Genomic DNA, 15,804 nt, shown 5'->3' with positions numbered 1-15,804 from the left:
GGTATGATTTAAAAAAAATTTTTCAACCTCTCTAATAAAGCAGTCATCCAATTGAATTGCTGGCAATGTGCTGAATGGTGTAGAACAGGGTAGCTGTATAGCTATAGTGTTAACAAATGTTGCATGCCGAAACACGTGGAACAATTTTCATTGTTAAATAGCTAGATTGATTTTACCACAATATGATTTGGGCTGTCCGGATAACAAGCGTGCCCGAATGTTGAAGGAGTCCGGATTAAGATGGGTCCCAGTGTACTGGTGTAATCTAATAATCCAATCTACGTACCTATTGAATGTGTTCAGCTGATGAAACAGAACATACAGACACAATAACGACGTACTAACGCCGGGTGAGTCAATTCGTGTATGTATAGTTAACAACTAGTACTAGTACTAGTAGGTTCCTGCCGTAGCTATAGGCTCGCTATCTATTTAACAGCAAGCAATCTTTTAACCGCAATTTAGACGATAGACCACATATGTAGCTAATTTGTTAAGTTAGACCTGATATAACATGGTTCAAAGTCTGGGACAGCGGCATTCGGTATATATCTAGAAATTACGACACCTGGGGGCGCAGTAGCCGTAGCTGTAGTTAAACGTAATAATCGTGTTAGGGACCATGGTATACTAGACGCACGGTGTATCCAGTACTTCTCATGCATGTCTGTGCCAGCATCATAGATAGTATATTTTTTGTATCTATGGTGCCAGCATGTAACTTGATCGCCTCACTACCAATTGTGAAGTAATGAATGTATGACGTCAGCATTTAGCTAGTTATACGCAATCAATACAACATCCAACTCTTACCACTGGGGACTTGATGATTATACATAGTATTAGTAATAATTTCAGGAAAAAGGCACAGCCTGTGAATCCTGCTCAATTACATACATACAAATCAATCATTATAAAAATAATGATAATCAGTCCATTGTTTATCTAAGAGATTCTTGAATGAAGCTAATGAATCAGCACTAACAATGTAATCAGGTAAAATATTCCAGTCATTAATTACCCTGTTTGAAAATGTGTAAGCCCTTGCAAACTTGTTAAAACTCTCCTTCTATAATTTGAAATCGTGACCTCTTGTAGGTGTAAGTAGCTATAGTTGGGGAGAAGAAAAATGAAGCATCAACATTAAGGAGACCATGTAATATCTGATACACTAAAATCATGTCTCCTCGCTTCCTTCTATAGTGCAGGGATGGAAATCTGAGGTGTGATAAGTGCTCTGCATAGGGCAATTCCCTCAAAGAAGGTACAAGTCTGGTGGCTCTCTTCTGCACTGTTTCTAACATTTTCTGATCTGTGATATAATACGGCCCCCAAGCAGAATTTGTATATTTTAAAATAGAACAAACAAGAGTCTTATATAAAATTGGTAAGGAGTCAACATCAATTGCAAGGTGTTCAAAGCACTTACTAATAAGTCCCATACATAGCTACAGTGGAATAGCGTATTGCATAGTTTTAATGATCTCTTGCATGCAGATCATGCAGCTTTCGAGTCCTGTTTTTGGATTTGCAAGCCTTCTGATCATGAACAGCAATTACGTAGGTGCTTAACCAAGTGCTTACCACATGCAGGGTATCATCAGAATAATTTAGAAACTGATGCAGAAGGAGACTACCAGCATAGGAATAAGGTAACTAGTTGAAACAACAAAGATGTTTCTGACTATAGTTGCTAGGTACATTTTATGTGGCATATAACCTTTTACAGTCTGAATGTATATGGGACAATGTTGTTGCCACAAAAACATATCTACTCCAAGATGGAAAGAATGGCACCTTGATACGGACTTTCAGAAGTTGCAGGGTGTCAATGGATACAACTCTAAAATATATAATCAGTCAGGATCAACACAGTGGTGGATCTAGATGGGTTTCTGGGGTTTCAACAAAAATTTAGCTCAGTGGCAGTCTAAATACATAAATTAATATTGTTGTACTGACAATTTATCATAGCAAACAACTAGCTATATGCCACTGTATTTCAGTATAGCATGCATGCACAGTTGCACTTAACTAACATCATTTATAGCTATTAAACCCTCAGAAGCACTTCACTTTTCAACTCCTACTTCATTATATACAATCAAGATATCATACTCTAATAGAGCAATCAAGTAACTACTCTAATAGAGCAATCAAAGCTACAGCTTGTAGTCACCATATTTGCCCTATAGTTAGCTATTATAGTATTTACAGTTTAAAATTTAAAGCATTGGATTTATTGTAATTGCTAACTAAGAATAGACTAAAATCCGATTTCGGACCTTCTAAAATCTCAAAATTTCCAGAGAAATGTCATCAGATGCCTTATTTAGCTATACCAATTTTCAGAAACCCCCTTTGAAAAATTATAGATCTGCCACTGCAATAATTTAATAAATTATAGGGTCTTGGCATGCACCCACATGTAGCCAGCTGTGAGCATGGGTCTGGCCCTCTGTAACTATCACATTAATGTACTAATTCATATTCGCAATGTTGAGTTTTAAACTATTAAAATATTCGAGGTTTCTGAACAGACATGAATCTACTGAAAAAATGGAAACATCAAAATCTTCTAACTACACAAAGTCAAGATGATCATGACTTAGATCATCATTCAAGCTTGTGCAAATTGTCACAAGGGAAGCAGAGAAAACCCATTGGAATCACTAATGTTACTATGGCTACATGTGCAGTGCTATGCAATTGTTTCAACCATACAAAATAAGTGAAACTGCTGAACATAAAATTCAATATATAACAAAAAATTTTAAACGTTTATCCATCTACCTATATAACTAGATGTTAGTACTATCTAATCCAAAGCAGCCAAGCTGTAAAAAAGAGTACGGCCTTCAAAAAGGCTATGGTGAAAAAAGATGTGAAATCCAAGGTGGCGGCCAAGAAATGGCTGTGATGGTAGGTTAATGGTAAAATTTTAATAACGACAATTCAGGTGAATTTTGGTGCCGCTTGGTCAATTGACACAAAATTCACCTGAATTGTCGTTATTAAAATTTTTACCATTAACCTACCATCACAGCCATTTCTTGGCCGCCACCTTGGATTTCACATCTTTTTTCACCATAGCCTTTTTGAGGGCCGCACTCTTTTTTACAGCTTGGCTGTTTTGGATTAGATTTCACTTCTTTTTGTATTTGTATACCCGAAAGCTGGCCTATGGCCGACTTTGGGACTTTTTTAACCTATCTTTTTTTCTTTACCACAGGAAGAAGAAAAGATTAAGCAGATTTTAAATACTTCAAATATTTCTGATTTTATCAGTAAACATACAAATTATAATGTAATACACATATTTATTACAGAACTCTCCATGGTGGTTTCTTTGTAACTGAACACTCTACAAGGTGACTTCTTCTAACTGCTCTTTCTACAGGGTGAATTGTTTGTAGCTGAACGATCTACAAGGTAACTTCTTCTAGATGATCTCTCTACAGGGTGATTTGTTTGTAGCTGAATTCTGTACAGGCGATTTGTTTGCAGCTGAGCTCTTTACAGAATGGTTTCTTTGTAGCTGAACTCTCTACAAGGTAACTTCTTCTAACTGATCTTTCTACAGGGCAATTTGTTTGTGGCTGAATTTTCTACAGGGTGATTTGTTTGCAGCTGAACTCTCTACATGGTGGTTTCTTTGTAGCTGAACTCTCTACAAGGTGACTTCTTCTAGCTGATCTTTCTACAGGGTGAATTGTTTGTAGCTGAACTATCTACAAAGCAATTTCTTCTAGCTGATGTCTCTACAGGGTGATTTGTTTGTAGCTGAATTCTGTACAGGTGATTTGTTTGCAGCTGAGCTCTTTACAGAATGGTTTCTTTGTAGCTGAACTCTCTACAAGGTAACTTCTTCTAGCTGATCTCTCTACAGGGCGATTTGTTTGTAGCTGAACTCTCTACATGGTGGTTTCTTTGTAGCTGAACTCTCTACAAGGTGACTTCTTCTAGCTGATATTTCTACAGGGTGATTAGTTTGTAGCTGCACTCTCTACAAGAAAACTTCTTCTAACTGGTCTCAGAACAGGGTGAATTGTTTGTAGCTGAACTCTCTACAAGGTAACTTCTACTAGCTGATGTCTCTACAAGGTCACTAGTTTGTAGCTGAACTCTCTACATGGTGGTTTCTTTGTAACTGAACTCTCTACAAGGTGACTTCTTCTAGCTGATCTTTCTACAGGGTGATTAGTTTGTAGCTGAATTTTTTACAGGGTGATTTGTTTCCAGCTGAACTCTCTACATGGTGGTTTCTTTGTAGCTGAGCTCTCTACAAGGTGACTTCTTCTAGCTGATCTTTCTACAGGGTGATTTGTTTGTAGCTGAACTATCTACAAGGTAACTTCTTCTAGCTGATCTCTCTACAGGGTGATTTGTTTGTAGCTGAACTATCTACAAGGTAACTTCTTCTGGCTGATCTCTCTACAGGGTGATTTGTTTGTAGCTGAATTCTGTATAGGTGATTTGTTTGCAGCTGAGCTCTTTACAGAATGGTTTCTTTGTAGTTGAATTTTCTGCAAGGTAACTTCTTCTAACTGATCTCTCTACAGGGTCACTAGTTTGTAGCTGAATTCTCTACATGGTGGTTTCTTTGTAACTGAACTCTCTACAAGGTAACTTCTTCTAGCTGATCTTTCTACAGGGTGATTTGTTTGTAGCTGAACTCTCTACAAGAAAACTTCTTCTAACTGATCTCTGAACAGGGTGAATTGTTTGTAGCTGAACTCTCTGCAAGGTACCTTCTACTAGCTGATGTCTCTACAATGTCACTAGTTTGTAGCTGAACTCTCTACATGGTGGTTTCTTTGTAACTGAACTCTCTCCAAGGTTACTTCTTCTAGCTGATCTTTCTACAGGGTGATTTGTTTGTAGCCGAGGAAACTTTTTCTAGCTGATCTCTTTACAGGTGATTTGTTTGTAACTGAACTCTCTACATGATGGTTTCTTTGTAGCTGAACTCTCTAAAAGGTAACGTCTTCTAGCTGATCTCTCTACAGGGCGGTTTGTTTGTAGCTGAACTCTCTACATGATGGTTTCTTTGTAGCTGAACTCTCTACAAGGTAGCTTCTTCTAGCTGATCTCTCTACAGGGCGATTTGTTTGTAGCTAAACTCTCTACATGGTGGTTTCTTTGTAGCTGAACTCTACAAGATGATTTCTTCTAGCTGAACTATCTCTTTCCGTAGTTGAACTCCCTACAAGGTAACTTCTTCTAGCTGATCTTTCTACAGGATGGATTGTTTGTAGCTGATCTCTCTACAGGGTGACTTGTTTGTAGCTGATCTCTATACAGGTTACTTGTTTCTAGCTGATCTCTTGAATTCTCTTCAGGGTGACTGCTCTATTAGGGTGACTGCTCTATTAGAGTATCTCGATCTTGCACTTGCTACACCAAGTTGGATTTCGTGTTATAACTCCGTGGCTTTAAGTCTGATTCTTCTACACCATTGAAGAACCTTTCTAAGATGATTACTCCATCTGTACAGTGATTTTCAAAGCATTACCCTAAGCGGTTTTTCTGGTAGGCGTGACAAATAGTCGTTTTTTATTAGCTAATCTCGATTGCGTAATTGTTACACACTGTTGGTTTTTCGTTGTATCTTCCTGGTTTTTAGCTCGATTTCTTTCAAACCACAAAAGGTTTGAGGTTCAATAGTTAACCTATTCACCCACCGATTTTCAGCTTCTTCCCATACGCGGTTTACCCTGTAGGCGTGACAACATATTGGTGTTATTTTTCGTGAATAATCGCTCATAACTCTTTGCCTCTTTATCGTATTCCAGCCAAAGGTGGTACCGAGATGCGCCTTTATACCCCCCTTCTGTATGAAAAAATAATTTCAAGGCAATCGGACATGGCGTTCGCGTTTAATAGCAGTTTTTGTAAGTGTGCGACAAGAGGAAGAAAAATAAGAAGAAAAAAAAACTAAGAAACTAAGCCAATTTGTGAAGTCGCATATCTCGGGAACGCTTGAAGCGATTTCGCTCAAATTTGGAATGTGGATTGCTGAAGTTGGAGGGATGTCCACAAAAAAAATCGTCTTGTTTCATCAAGGCAGCACAGAGCTGTATAGACATTGCATGCATCAATATATTCTATACAGTTTATATTACATGAGCATGAATATATACCACTTTGACACCTCAGATCAAAGGAAACCACAAGGTTATATTTCACATATTTCCCTGACCACAGGGCGATATCTGGATATTGCTTTGTGGTTAGGGCGATATAGCCTTGACCCACAACTGCCTTTGATGCTGAGGAAACTACAAAGCATCAGTTCCCTTTGATTCGTTATATTGAGCTGCTTAAAGTTTTGCATTGTGGGTTTGAGTTTAGTTAGCATTATAGGCTTAGCTGGCTAAGCATTCTCTTCAAGAAAAAAATTATTGAATGAGTCATCATCAGCTACTATGCCACTAAATAATTGTTTGCGCAGTGTTGGGGATGGTTTTCTGTACAGTACATTTCAACCATGTGACATATTCTCAAGGTCAGTAACCTATACTCTTCAGCACTTACTTTTAACACCTTAGACTCCTTAACTGGGTTACTTGCAATTGGTTAGAAATGGTACCACTATAAACTCAGCAAAACCCACAATCATTTCTTTCTTTTGTGAATACCACAGCCCAAATTGAAACCCACAATCGATATCTAGATACCTTTGTATAAAAGTAATGTGGTGAATGTAGGTTCACCTATTAGGTGAGCATACTAAAGTGGTATATATTACTTTTACTATGGCCACTTGGCCATGGTATAACTATTAAATATAATTTTATTATAATCTTTCTTTTTTGCGTGAACTACTGTATTATCTATAACTATTTCCTTCACTATAGTAAAGGCATCAGAAACTGAAGGAACTATGGCAGTTGTCAAGAATGTTTTAACACTTGTCTTTGTCTTACTATTTGTACTGCTATTACAATACTATGTTACACATAGAGAGATAGTGTACTACATGGTCGATAAAGACAGTACCAATGATGATTCTAAAATAAATCCCAAATCTGACCCTAACTCAGTTTATGTGGCAACACAAGTTGACGATAGTATTAGTCCTATAACACCTGAATCAGAAATTCTCTTCCCTTATCCTAACATAACACATCTACCTCATGAGATACTCAACTCACTATGGGCCTTCAAGATGAAGGCGAAACTAGAGGCATCCAGAAAGGATAAACAGCTTACAGTTGTAATGGTTAGTATAAACTACTTATCTGTTCTAATTAACTGGCTAGTTTATGCTAAGCTTAATGCAATGCCTCTACTTGGAAACCTGCTAGTAGTGTGTGTAGATCAATATACCCATGAAATACTTAGCCGGAAAGGAATACTATCACAGTTTGTAAATGTTACTGATATCATTTACTCAAAGGAGGACATGCATGATAATGAACTATTCAGTATCATCACGAGGTTGACAATATTGAGGTTACTAAATTACTGGGGGTATGATGTGCTACAAATGGACATTGATGCTATCTTGATTAATAACATTGAACCAATACTTGATCAATTCCACGACAGTGACATCATTATATCAACTGCAAATGCCAAGAACTGTCAGACAGCAGCTGCTTTTAAAGCGTGGAGCTTCTGTCTCTGCATTGGAGTTACTTTAATTAGAAGCAATGTTAACACTGGTATGTGCACAATTGCATTCATTAAACATTATGTATTGAATACAAGCTTAATCTTTGAACTACATTATGCAGATGATAGTTAAGTAGCAGTACGGTATTTTAAGCAAACATCTTAGAATAAAATAAAATTGATACAATAGTGGTAATCAAAGTAGCTAGTATCAATGTGCAACAATTGTGTCATGGCATACATGTCTAAAAACATTTACTTACACCTTGATATAGCCAGCTGCAGGAGCTTATGCAATACTAAAGGTGCCACCTTTGGAATAGTGGCTTAAAAGCTCCTGCCTTTCTAACCCTATAAAGTTTAGTGTTGCATTGTTGATGATTTTGTTCTTAACATTACAGAGAGAATGTGGCAAGCATTGGGTAGAACTACAGTGGAATTAGCTTCTAATGATCAGACCAGGCTTACTAGTATCTTCCTTAAATCCAATGTAACATGGACACCATTTGACTATGACACAAACTATTACCTCAAGGGAACACCACAAAATAAAGACTTCACTGTAATTGCCTTACCACAGGAAGTGGTGTGCCGAAATCAATGTAACACCACAAGATTGTCATCCTATTATGTCTACCACCCCATGAAAACTCACCATGTAGATGCGAAACATGACAATAACATGATGGCTCAAGAGGTTTGGAGGATTAGTGATCATTGGAATTTGACACTTAATACTGTCCAGTCAACAATGGACTGGTTGAATGAAGTAACTGTATAACAATACAATTTTTCATGTTTATCCTTTCATATACATTATAATGAAAGTGTAGTATTACAGTACCATTATAATCCTTCCTTCCTATGTTACTATAGAACCAGTCACATATGGGCATTCTAAACACCCGAATAAGGAAGACAGCAAAGAAAACTGGCTACCTCTGCTTCATAGCAATACCCCCAAAATATTTTTAGGTCCACTGTATACGTACAAAATTTCAAGGTATGCAATTTTTGCAGATCACCAAATTTTCATGGTTTTATTTTTGAGGATCACTCGTTTTCACTGAGGTTACCTGATAGAAAGCATATAGGATGTATTTGCAAGTACAATTGTAATGGGTGTGCAGAAAAGTAGTTTTGATTGGCCACAATATTTATTTTTTCGACTGTACATCTTTCATTCGGTGAACACTTGTTCTTAGTGTACTAGTTAGGGTCAGAGGAACAGACCAGTTCCATCTAACAATTTCACACACTGCTATAACATTCAACACATTACATCACTTTACAGTCACTGCATGCCCAATTGTGCTACCTTTGGTGTCTTATAACAAGTTCTTGAAACAACACAGCTTTTAAAACCCCTATATAAGGTATATCATGCTTGACATTGTAGAGACAATGTGGCAAGTTTACCATACCACACTAACTTAACATGTATTCAGTATAACATCATGACTGCTCAAAATGTTTAGAGAGTTAGCTAGTGATAACTGAATAAGATACTTAAAATATCCAGTCAACAGTGGAATGGTTGCAATAAGATATTGGATATAGTTTTACATTACATTATTCACTGTATAGCTACTAATCATCATGCTTACACATTTTACGTAATGTCATTTTATCCACACACTCAACTGTTTAATTGGAATTCTTCCAATGTATATATTAGCTACATTGGTACACATCCTTGCAGAACAAATAGCAATTCAATAGCATTATTTTCCCGCTTACTGTGGATGATGGTGTTACTATAACTTACCATTATCTCTGGGTGGCAGAGAAGAAGAGATGACTGTGATGTTTTAATATGTGTACAACTGTATGTGTATCAGACACCCACGAAAGTAAGTAAGCATCATTTAAATGCTTGATCATTGTAACAAGTGAAGCTGTGTTGACAACATAACCCACAAATGCCCCATTTGACTCTGGTTACTTCAACCATATAACTGATGAGTCAAAATGGCTTTACACTGTCACTACACAAAACAACATGCAAACCAATCCTGCCATCTTGCTTGTTATGTACTTCAAATACAACCATTTGTAAGTCACCCATATACCAGCCTGTTCCGCCAAGACCCTTCCCATTTTCAAATATCATGATTGTAAATTTGAGTGTAAAAATTGCCACAACAGGTGAGCATTACTGTCACTGCCAAGAATTTCTTCCAACTTGTCCTGTGACAGACTCACCAGTTCCTGCATGTCTTTGACTTGATTTAATAAGTACCTTTAGACAGTGAAATGCATAAACACATGAATACATTAAATTATGCATTAACAAAATGCAGTACAGCCTATAGCTACCTACTGTCATAAATTCATAAAAGTTTCAAGGTCTATAATACAGATTCTGTGCTAAACTAGTTGTTGTAACACATCAACTGTAGTAAAACAAGACTATATGAGTGTAGTATTCAAAGAGCTGTTGTCTTAACGTAGTGTAGTCATTTTAGCTATGATTTTACCACTTTAGTTTTTTTGCTACAAGCTAGACATAAAAAGTGAACAAACTAACTACTAAAAAAATAAAAATTTAAAAGGAAGTAAGGATCGATATAATGAACATGCTACAAAAAAATACGTAAGGAAACAAGCTCAAAAATGTTACAGCTGAAATTAGAATGATCCACGCAACAAAAAGTAAGGAAACAAGTCCAACAAGATTAGATGGCTACTTGCTAAAACAAGACACATTTTAATGCCTATTTTTGGCTAACATCTTGAAATGGGACAAGCTGCATGTATATCAAAAATTAGCCAAAATTAGGCATCAAAATGTGTCTTGTTTTAGCAAGTAGCCATCAAATTGTGTTGGACTCATTTCCTAACATGGATCATTCTCATTTCAGCTGTAGCTATTATAGGACTATGCGTGGGCGAGATCAAAGGAAAAAATGTACTTTAAATTTCATGAAGTACACTCTCAGCCGGCCAACAGTGCTTCATGACCACAAAGAGTGCTTCATGACCACAAAGAGTGCTTTATTGCATCGCAAAGAGTGTTTTATTGAACGAATAAAGCACTCTTTGCAGTGCAATAAAACACTCTTTGTGGGCAATAAAGCACAGTTGCCCACGTGCCTTAGTGCAGGCTAATAGCCTGTGTGGGGGGTTCACGCCAGTACGACTAATCACCCACGCCAGTGAAGGCTGATAGACTCGCCGAGTGATCAATCACCCCAGCCAATATGACGTCTACCACTGGATTACTTTTATAGACATGCCTAAATGCTTCGATGATGGGTGGGAGAAGATAACGTTGCTGTTACATTTGTTAATGTAAACGGACAAGTCCTGGAGATATCACGGAAATATTTCGCCATGTGACCCACAATAGAATCGATTGTGGGTTGCGAGCAAAACCTGCCAAAATATGCAATGAACGTCTTCCATACCAAACTATGGTGAACTACGCGTGAGTTACTTTTAGTTTGTGTACATTCCGACTGCTAATAGTTCATGCAACGCGTGTTAATTACTAGTCCTAGTGTATACACGACTAGAAAGTTCCATAAATCATTTAAAGCATTGCCTTGCTCATGCTATATGAAAAATAAAGCACTCGGCGCTTGGCCTCGATGCTAATAAAGCACTTGGCTTCGCCTCGTGCTTTATTAGCATCTCAGCCATGCGCCTCGTGCTTTATTTTTCATATAGCACTTGCAGCTATGCTTTAACATATGTGATCTAATTTTAGAAAACCGTCGATATCCACACAATTTTCAAAATGCATTTTATTTGTTCTTTTTTTTCTACAGGGACAGAGGAATGGACTAGCCAAGTTTCAGCTTCCTAAGTTAAGCAGCATTGGAAATACAGCACTAGACAGCCGGATGAGCAAATATTTTGACATGTACAGAAGCAATCGAGAAAAGAATCTACAGGTGCTTACATAAACCATCATAACTTACTGATACAACGACGTACGGAATTAAATCTTGGCTCATTGTGTTCGCCATGAATTTGTGCATCCACCAAGGTATAATTTTTTCTCCAGCCATGCTTCTGTGTTTGAGAAGGAAGGCAAATTCACGGAAAAACAATCGTTGGTAAATTCTTTCGTCACCACAACGTAAACGAACGTCTGTAACTTAGGAATATTTTCATGTATGGAGATGAAACAAAGATTTTTGTACTGCATATGAACAGGCGAACACGATGATGCCCACGATTTATCCATTGGCGGCTTAATTCACCCACCAGCGAGGCAATAAAAACTTGCACTTTTTTTCTTCTGGAGCTTGCGTTTTTTACCCATAGTTTTTAAATGCGTTTTATTACAAAAGTACTGCTGTGCGTATATCGATGGTTTTCCAAAACTTGGTCACATATACGTATCGATATGTATCGCACATGATGATAAAGTACGTGACTACAATCCTACCAGTGTGAAGGCACAACGCACCTGTAATTCTTAGAATTGATACCAGGTAATTTCAGTACAAAATCCTACAAAGGTTATAACATTTCAAGTACTACTAGTTCATCTACAGTACCTCAGCAGCAGAGTTGTATACAATAGTGTTGTCATCATTTCTTAACTCTTCACTAGTAGTGACTGCTATGGCTGACTCCATTGTTGGTTGGGGACTGCCACACTGGAAATTATGAAATACATCCGTAAATACCATCACAACCACCACTACTCTCTATGATTCCCAACTAGTAAACTTATGATTTCAAGATATATTCACAGAAGCCTCTGTGTATATACGTATATAATGGTCCAACCATGTCACAATAGTCACTTACAGCAATGTTTCAAGTAGATATTCACTAATAGATGAACATAAATATTCAATTTGCATACATGTAGTGTTAAAACTATTATGCTAATGGTACAATGCCACTACTAGCATGCCATCACTCTGCACTTACTTTTAGCTCTTCAAACAATTCAGCTGTAGCGTGTGGACTGGAACACCAAAGAATACGCAACTATAAAAAATACACATTTTAATTCCATAAACTCATACACACCTTTGGGATGAATGGATTTATTGCATAAAAATTTGTAAAGCAGAAAATATTTATTACACAAACAAGTTTAAATAAATGTTTCAACAGGTCAGCTAGTAAAAGCTTACAATTATAATAAATCAATTACTTTAGTGGTTAGGTTGTTTGTAGGTACGTAGTACCTACAACTATACATACACAATATTAAAGATCCACCAGATGTTACCTTAGGGAAATGTAGAGTCAAAAGTGCTAACTTGGAGGACACATTGTTAATGGAGATATCACTGGTGAGTGAAGCCTTGGACTGTAGTGAGAATGATCTGGACTCTGTAAACTCTATCAGTAAGATTGGCCTTTTGTAGTATCTAGTCATCATGGTAGCTTGGTTGTATCTACAGCAACAGAACTAAATCGTGCCAGGCCATATTTGTAGCTGCACGTTATCTTACAGTCTTCCAGAGTTTAGAGATCCAATAAGATCACTGACACTTTTACGTTCAACACACATTTCAGGGGACAAGATGTAATCACCAATCTGTAAGTATATATGTACGTATGTATGTATGTATGTATTAGTGCTGCCACAATATAGAAAAACTCTATATCATATATCACCAAGGTTTATGTCACGATATGAACATATATCACGATATAGAACTAACTGTAACATTTACAAGACAAACATATACATACTATTCATTGTAAATTTAAATTTAAGTTGTATGTATACCACAAGCAAAAGCTACTCTTGTTTATCAGGTTTTAAATGCATTTTGCTACTGCTTTACAGTTGAGACAAGTGGCTGGCACTACCCAGACACCTTAAAACCTCCCAGTTTACTTTGGGTTGGCTTGTTTACCACACTACACCATCAACACATAACTTAATTAAATGCCAAATACCATATGTCTGGCCTCCCCCACATCATTATACTAAGTGTGCCACTATTGTGCAACCATCGATATAACTGATTGGCTATATCATATCATATAACCACCTTGTTATATCGATACTATCGATGTATCGATACTATCGATGTATCGATACATCGTGGCAACACTAGTATGTATGCATGTATGTATGTATGTAAGCATACACAATCACTTATTTCGGCACATGAACTGTATAATGGACCTTATCCGCAATGACGTCAAAGCACAAAATGGCGGCCGATAGTGTGGGCACCTTTGTACAGAGGGTATTGGGAGAGATGGCGGTTCACTATGTTAACGTTTACATACTGCAGCAAGGGGCAAGGTGAGGCATACATATTTAATTACAAGACAAATGCGCGTGGTTTTGCATCGATACCAAAACTTAAGTCTGGTTTCGTCTGGTGGGACTATTTCGTGTCGCCAGATTCGCCACATCACGCTTACTAGTACCTTTATTGTCCAATAGTTCTATGTCGTGAAATCTGCAAACAAAGCTCATTTTAGTGATTACATACGAAGTGCCCACACTAAACACGGCCATTTTGTCAATTATGATGTCATTGCGGATAAGGTCCATAGTAGTGCATATAGTGAACCATAAAACGACCTTACATATGAGATTCACAGACAGTGGCTGGGAGAAGGTTACTTTTTATATAGAAATACGTAGATACGTTCCTTTTGCACCTCATCTTTCATTATGTAAGTACGTAACTACCAAGTTACAGCACAACATGACAGGTGGCATCAGTTAGAACTATATCTGCTACATAACTATAATTCATATGTGCATGTAAATATGTATTGAACACAAACTATTAAGTTTACTCCATTTAGCCTTTTACTGAAACAGCTGCCATGCTTCCAAGGGAACAATTAAGTAACAGATGCATTTTCCCCCAATTAAACCACATGTGTTGCAATTGTGCTGTGTGTTATCGCTTGATTCACTGTAAACAATATAGGATTATGGACCATGTAAACAACAGAGAGCAGCAACAGAGAGATTATATGCACAGCAATTTAGAAGAAGGTAGCACAGCAGAGGGAATAGTACATATGTACAGCAGTAACAGTGGAAAAACAAATGAGAAAGACGGATGAATAAAGCAGATATTCTGCTATTATACTATGAAATTAATCTTACAACACAGTTCTATAAAAATGTAAACAGCAACATCACTATAGCTACATAATGTACAAATACAATCATGTATATATAAAGAACTTTGCGTGGGAGGATCAAAGCAAAAGAGTGTTCTATATTAGCCATACAAGCACAAGTGTTCTATATTGGGCAGTTATAAAACACTTTATAGACCCACATGCAGTTCTATATCAGGTAGTTATAGAACTGCCAGGCCTATTTATAGGCTAATATCCTGCTTTGAGTGAGTAATCACTCACTCTTGCCCAGACAACCAATCAGCCAAGCCAGTCTAGGCTGATAGCCTGTACTGCGCTGGCTGACCAGTCAGCCCAACCAGTAGGAGGAGAACCAATGGATTTAATTTATAGACATACTTGAAGATTTCGATGATGGTTGCTCGTAGTCAGCAGCAGTGAACATTCTTACTCCATTTTGTTCACATAAACGAATGAGTCCTAGGAATTTTACAGAAATGTGCTTATTAAAGTACCACAATCGAAAACTTTTAGTTGTTAGAGACTAGACTCATAAAATGACTAATGCAGGTGCAGCACAGTGCAACACAGGTGCAATGCCTATTCTACCAATGATAACACTACGTGAGTTTCTAATTGTTTCGTGTGTCTCGTGTGTATCTCAAGTTGACAGTTCTCTATACCAGATAAAGCACTGCCTTCACTCATGCTGTACGCGAAATATAGTACTCAAAGAGTGGTCTTGTAACGAAATATAGCCCACTTTTTCATGCTATATTTCCCATATGGCACCCGCGGCAGTGCTTTATCTATTACATATAATATATATATATATATATATATATATATATATATAACACGTATTAATTTTATCAATGATATTACCTCTAGAGTAACAGGAATGATGTCTATTCCTCTTTTGTGCAGCAGTGATGGTAAGGCACTACGAAACTCCCTCATGTCCACTATCACCTATTGTACACACAAAAGAGGTTAGTTCCTTTATATTTGAAACTTCATTTAATTAGTGACCCACCTTGTTATAACAGCCAGATCAACTACAGTGGAACCTCAGTTATCCGGATCCCACTTATCCAGATTCTCGGTTAACTAAACTACAGAAATGACTGCTCTATTAGAGTAGTG

General features: G+C 37.2%; 2 protein-coding genes across 5 annotated transcripts in view; one reads left to right on the top strand and one right to left on the bottom strand.

Moving 5' to 3' along the window:
* Window positions 1–214: 214 nt before the first annotated feature.
* Window positions 215–8,506, top strand: LOC136256149 (uncharacterized). Its single transcript, XM_066049089.1, has 3 exons — window positions 215–350; window positions 6,861–7,670; window positions 8,022–8,506. Exons 2-3 carry the CDS (start codon window positions 6,887–6,889, stop codon window positions 8,399–8,401), a joined length of 1,164 nt encoding a protein of 387 aa, XP_065905161.1. The 5' UTR covers window positions 215–350; window positions 6,861–6,886; the 3' UTR covers window positions 8,402–8,506.
* A 1,213-nt stretch (window positions 8,507–9,719) lies between these two features.
* The window catches only part of LOC136255757 (DNA repair endonuclease XPF-like), a 24,878-nt gene continuing 18,793 nt past the window's right edge, over window positions 9,720–15,804 (bottom strand). For all 4 annotated transcript variants that reach the window (XM_066048636.1, XM_066048632.1, XM_066048635.1 and 1 more), the window contains 7 exons: window positions 15,544–15,630; window positions 13,047–13,132; window positions 12,821–12,989; window positions 12,514–12,573; window positions 12,132–12,233; window positions 12,041–12,084; window positions 9,720–9,862 (listed from right to left, as the gene is read on the bottom strand). In XM_066048636.1, the coding sequence (XP_065904708.1) occupies window positions 9,730–9,862; window positions 12,041–12,084; window positions 12,132–12,233; window positions 12,514–12,573; window positions 12,821–12,989; window positions 13,047–13,132; window positions 15,544–15,630 (681 nt within the window). In that variant the 3' untranslated portion in view covers window positions 9,720–9,729. The remainder of the gene's footprint in view (window positions 9,863–12,040; window positions 12,085–12,131; window positions 12,234–12,513; window positions 12,574–12,820; window positions 12,990–13,046; window positions 13,133–15,543; window positions 15,631–15,804) is intronic.

The sequence above is a fragment of the Dysidea avara genome, chromosome 5 (assembly GCF_963678975.1).
Source record: "Dysidea avara chromosome 5, odDysAvar1.4, whole genome shotgun sequence".
Classification (NCBI taxonomy): Eukaryota; Metazoa; Porifera; class Demospongiae; order Dictyoceratida; family Dysideidae; genus Dysidea; species Dysidea avara.
Note: the sequence above shows the minus strand (reverse complement) of the source record. Positions and strands in the feature narration are given on the sequence as shown.